At 30.6% G+C, this 6,000-nt stretch overlaps 1 protein-coding gene across 2 annotated transcripts in view; it reads right to left on the bottom strand.

Annotated features, from left to right (window-relative positions):
* Nucleotides 1–997: 997 nt before the first annotated feature.
* Nucleotides 998–6,000, bottom strand: part of LOC145326149 (uncharacterized) — a 24,679-nt gene continuing 19,676 nt past the window's right edge. Inside the window, exons 19-22 of one of the 2 annotated variants that reach the window (XR_013881777.1) lie at nt 5,929–5,993; nt 5,405–5,531; nt 2,408–4,768; nt 998–2,276 (exon numbers count right to left, since the gene is read on the bottom strand). Coding sequence is in view for 1 of the 2 variants with exons in the window: in XM_080169278.1 (XP_080025404.1) it covers nt 4,322–4,768; nt 5,405–5,531; nt 5,929–5,993 (639 nt within the window). In the remaining variant the exon portion in view is untranslated. Of the gene's footprint in view, nt 4,769–5,404; nt 5,532–5,928; nt 5,994–6,000 lie in introns of both variants that reach the window. The other variant, XM_080169278.1, reaches the window with a different exon arrangement.

The following is a 6,000-nucleotide window of genomic DNA, read 5'->3' as shown; positions in this document are numbered from 1 at the left end:
AAGGGTTAAAGGATTAAATTAAGCAAACAAAAATTTATTTTACTCTCATGTTATTATCAAAGTAAGGGGGGGGTATTACGATTGAAAGGGGAGGGCCCTTTGCAAACTTCATAAGTAACCTAACACAATACCCTGAATCAGAATTTTTAACATAGGGTACAAACTCCATATATCTCCCAACTCCAATATATAAAAAAAAACAAAGATGTCCACGGATAGACCTAGGAGACGAAACCATAACTTTTAGGATTGTTCCCTGGAACCGCTTAAACTACAAAAAAAACTTTGGGTATAGTCCCTTTCGTAACAACTCCTCTTCAGGGGCGTTTCGTCGTATTTCCACTGATTTTTTCCCTCATATTTCTAGCCCCTGTTGGGCAAACACCTAACCTAACTTATCAAAAGCTAATGGATAAAAAAATACGACGAAACGCTCCAACCTTTCAGACCAAAAATCTCGGCAACAAAAAGTTGCCTGAAAGATTACGAAGAACAAGCATTAATAGCTTTTAACAAATTTCATAAAATTTCTTTAATCTATAATACAAAGTAGCTTGATGTCTGTCCGTCTGTCTGTCCATTAAGATCTCGGTAACCGCTGAACCGATTGGATTCTACCCTTCAGGGTATATACCTATTGGTCCTGTGGTGGTTTTAAGCTATTTTCTTCGGGGGTGGGACACCCCCAACCACCCCAAAAACAAAAAAAAATACCTCCCATTTTTTTTTTTTTTTTTTTTGTAGAGGAATTCTTTTGTAGAAATATTCTTTTGTAGAAGAATTCTTTTGTAGAAGATTTCTTTTGTAGAAAATTTCTTTTGTAGAAGATTTCTTTAGTTCTTCTAATTTTTTTTTTTGAATTTTTTTTGTTGTCATCTCTTGGGGTAAAGCCCCTAGAGGCTAGGGGCGAAGCCGCTAGTGGCCATTATAAAACAATACCAAAATTTACAAACAGACAAAATGAGATGTAGAGTAGACACAGTAATAACGAATGAAATTAGCATAAATACATTTATTGTTTTGATTATTTGAGCTGTCATTTAACATTAATTTAAAATTTATTTTTACCTAATTCTTAGATATTTTTGTATAAACTTTTTATTCTTTATGTGTATTGATGTTTTAGAATATAATATTTTAATGGGTATTAGAATCAATATTTTTCTTATTAATGGATAGATATAGTAAATAAGTTTTTAAAGTTTCCTTTTATATATTAGAGCCAAAGAATCAATATTTCATTGCTTATCTATTTGTGGTTAAAATGATACCTATAGTGATAAATCTATTGTATTTTAATATTTGATTTCTTGTTAAGTTCTGCTATATCTTATAAGCATTTATGTATGTATGGACCATTCAAAATAATCTGACAGCATTTAGAACAAAATGTACAATTACATTTTTAAACAACTTATGTGGACAATGTACAGAAAAAAATCTTATAAATTCATATTAGAAGCAACATAGTAAAGAATTTTGACTCAAATATTCACATCTGTCTTGATATGAATCAAGAATATGTTATTTTATAATTTTTAAACTCATTTAAAAAAGACCCGATCTGAATGACAAGTGTTTAAAATGAAGTAAAAAAGTGTGTTGACCAAAAAAATTGTCATGATTTATTTCAAGACAGGTTTATATCATTATTAAAGGAAGCCTGCAAGAAATCCACCGCTCTATCTGCTGAAAGGCTGCCACAAGTAGATCCAATACCTCAAATTTAAATCCTGCAGCATCAATAACAAAAGATATAGGCATTTTAAATCGAATTTTTTTTGGAGAAAATTTGACAATGAAACTGGGTATTTTTATTGTAAAAATGTATTAGTTTCTGGCATCATATCTTTATTTATAATTTTGCTTCTAGCTAACGTAATTCAATAATGAAATTTCTATCATGAGTTTTTGGAGAACTTAAAAACTTGTCATCTACCCAAAATGTCATTTTTAAATGCATATTACTTTTTTTATTGAAGCTGAAGGCTATAAATTGGGTCTACATGTGGCAGTTTTTCAGCAGTTTCAACGGTGTATTACTTGCAGGCTTCCTTTAATTCAGATGTAAAAGTTTTCAATCATTCTGCTTTAAATAAAAATAACAGGTATCTTAGACTTTTTTTTATCATTTTCACAATTCTACTAACAGCATTAAATATATATTTACTTATGTGTAACAAAATATATAGTTTTCAAACATAAAACTCCAAGTATAATAATAATAATAACGTATCATGAAATTTCAAACTGGCTTTGGTTTATTGTAAAATCAACTGAATGAAAAGTTTTGCAGTATCACATAAACCTTTTTTTACATTGCTATTATTTTTCTTAACAATTCTTGTATTGCTGAAATGAGCATTAGATGTTAAAGTATTTCAAACAAGTGAGGTTTTGGTGATACTCAATATCAGGGGGTAAAATCAATTAAATTATATCTTTAAGCACAGCGACTTACCAAATGAGAAAAAATTTGAAATCACTTAGCTGTGGCAATTTATAAGTGGTTTTTTTTGTAAACAAATTAAAAGTCAGTGCAATACAGAATTAATTTTAATAAGGAAGGACATAAGATTGCAATTTTTGTTTTATGTGACTTAAACTAAAAATCAATTTTTGTAGTGCTTATTTTTCTACAGCACATTAATTTCAAGTAGATTTTGAGGTCAATAAATTTTAAAAATCGGTGTTAGGTGCTTTTCAGGTGAACAATCAATCAATTAAATGCTTGTTGCAAATTTTGTTTTTACATAGAAATTTTTAAGCTTTAAAAAGCAATGCAAATTTTAATGGAAAAATACATTGAAATATATATTCTTTTAATTTACAATTTTGTTTAATTTTGGACACAATTTTGTTTGTTTCAACTACCTACAAAAGAAGAAAAAAAAAGAAAGTTTGTGACTATTTACATGACTATAGAAATTTATATTCAAACATAACCAACTTTTTCTTATCATATCACAGAAAACTTTAGAATATAACATCAACAAAATTAAAACTCTTTCAAATCTACATGTCATATTTTTAATGTTGGATGATTTAAGTTTACAAGACTCAGATTAAAATCAGTTCAGGACAAATTAAAAATGTTGGTCTTTCTGTATTTGATATTGATCAATGCTCTTCTAAAAAATAGCAATTCTTGAACTTCAAATTGTTGGAATAAAGAGAAATTGGGTCCTAGTAGCTTTCAAAAAATGCCAAAAGTTGCAACTGTTCTACACTAAGGCAACTGAAGTTACCTTGGCTCAGCCAATTTTCATTTGTTTGTGTAAATTTAAATCTTTTTATTGTATCTTAACATAACAAACATACCAAGATATGCAAGTTTTTAATTTAAAAGTAGTTTTTTACCCAAAAAGATAAAATTTTAAACATTAGCAATAAAACTACTGACTAACTTGAAAAATAAGCTTCTTAAATCAAATCTAAAGTTAGAATAACCTGAGGTTTTAATTTTACAAAAATAGGATATTTAATTTCAACCCGAAGCTAATTGAAATTAAAGAATTACCCACAAAATTCTAACATTGACATCAATATCAAGACAGAAAAGTTTTCCCTATTTAAAAATATTATTTTTTTAACAACACAAAACATTCTAATATACAAATAGCTGTACAAGAAACACAAAATAAACTTTTGAGGATTTGAATATATTAGTTTTTAAATTTGACATGCATTAAATTGCTAATACACAGCTAAATTTCCTATTATAGCAGCAGATTAAAGAAACCATTTCTATGTGTGATGTTTAAGTAGATTTTAACCAGAGTTTTAACCGTATCTAACAAATCAGATCATAAAAATATCTTTTGAAATCATAACATAATATTTTCTCTTAACCTCAGTCTTAAGCTAACAATAACAATATTTGAAACATAAATTTCAACTGGGCAACGTTAAAACCAAAGGTAAATATGGTACTTAATAATTGTGAGGGAGGAGGGTAGGAAAATCAAAATAATTGGCTACAAACGGTTTGAGAACGATTCATAAGAGGGGCTTTCACATTGCCCCAAATGATAAGAGGGACTTTCACATCGCCCCATATGACAAGAGGCCTATAACATCGCCCCTCGAAGAGGCGAAAGGGGGTGGTGTCATGTAACCTTCTATAACCAAATAATTAATTGAATAAACACAAAATCGTTGAGTCATTCCCAAAATTGAGATTCATCCACTCAATAACAGAAAATTTTTTAAAGTTGGTCATACAAAATCAATGGAGAAACACTAAGTCTATGCTCTCATATTTCAACAATGATTCTACAGGTCATTGCATTGTCATTATATTTAATGCTTCATTCTTTAACTAAACTTCTTCAACAGAAGTTTTATCTCTGTTCACCAAGGATTTAATGGACAGAAGATTTTGTTCAAGTTCAATCTGTATTGATTGAGACGATGCAGCAGCTGATTGGGCAGTGCCACCCACTATAGAATTATCATTGGCAAGATTTGAAGCAGCTCCTTGCTGATGAGGATTCATCTGAGCACCACCTGATTGTAGCTGCTGCTCGGAAGAACCATCGTCCTGCCCACCCCCTGCTGACATTGAAGAAGCTGTGCGTGACTGTCCACCAGGAGATGTAAGAAGTGTGTGGCCGCCTGGTGAGGTCATCAGACTAGCAGAACCTGTAGTGGAGTGAAGACCTGGGCCCTCTTTCTGCTCAACATATCGCTTTAGCGTTGTCTGGATAGTTTGACCATTCAAGTCAGCCACCATCTCTACTCTTTTTAACTTTTCCTCCTTCTCGTCCTAAGAAAAATACAAAAAAGTTTCAATATGTGACATAATCTAACAATTGGAAAATAAAAACTGATTCTCCACCAACCCCTTCTCTTAATTTCTGTAGAACATAAGAAGTTCACAGTGCAAACCCTACTGGCTTAGCTCTTCTAAACCTTGATTAACCTATTATATAAAAATTGGCATCTAAAATATTTGTTTCTCTCAAGAGCAGGGATCGGAAGCCTCACGTAAGCCGCGCACAAGCCACAGTTTTAAACCTGCTTGTGAGCAGAAAAAAAATTTCAGAAAGAAGGATTGTCTGCTAAAGAGCCGTTTTATACATCCAGCTGAATTTTATTGTGATAAAATCACGATTTCACTGAGGCTTACACGCGGCTTACGTGAGGCTTCCGATCCCTGCTCAAGAGTCAAAAGATTGTTGTCAATGTTGTGAAAAAATGTTCTTAATTTACACTTTTTCCTAATAATTTGTAAGTTTAGGCTATTTCAAAATTTTTATGAGATTATGAATCAAGTTCTTTTATTATATTTTCTTTTGCTTATGTTAAAATGAGACTTTACTAACAACAAAAACTTCGGTTCTTAGGTTGGATGTTAGAATTTTAGTAATCTACACAAAGGAGAATTTTTGCCCTGCTTTACCTGTAAAAGTTTGTCAGTTTCAGTGGATATGATAGCTGGAGATGATTTGGACAGATTGTTTGCTCCGCCTGGTACACCTGGATTTCCACCACGACGTCTGTTTCTCTTCACTTCTCTCTTTAGTATTCTAGATATAAAAAATCATAAGCTAAGTGAATGTAATTGTATTCAGAGACAAAGAACTATAATTATGGCAAGGAATTCTTAAACTTTACACTGACAAATTATATGAATTATCGGCAGGTTTAGTTAGCCCCTGATTGAAATAAGTGGTTTACTTATATTGTTTCTGTGACCAAATTAATGAACAATATTAAAAAATTATCATATTGTTATTTAAATCATAATTTGATGACTATGTAAAGATAACACAAAAATGATAATTTGCATCATAGAAACATGTCAACCGAATTTGCAGTTCATTGTTATATATTACTTTTCATTTACGAAACAAGTGTTTGAACAGTAATGTATGTATACATTACATATAATATTAAGAAATTAAACAAAAAAAAGTAAATTACCTGTGAATGAAACAGTTTGGAGTTTTGACTGCAGTGATTGGCTTATCATCTCCTGTTTTCTCAATCTTAAAT

The sequence above is a fragment of the Acartia tonsa genome, chromosome 8, assembly GCF_053477335.1.
Source record: "Acartia tonsa isolate MP-2025a chromosome 8, ASM5347733v1, whole genome shotgun sequence".
Lineage (NCBI taxonomy): Eukaryota > Metazoa > Arthropoda > Copepoda > Calanoida > Acartiidae > Acartia > Acartia tonsa.
This window is presented reverse-complemented; position numbering and strand designations above follow the sequence as displayed.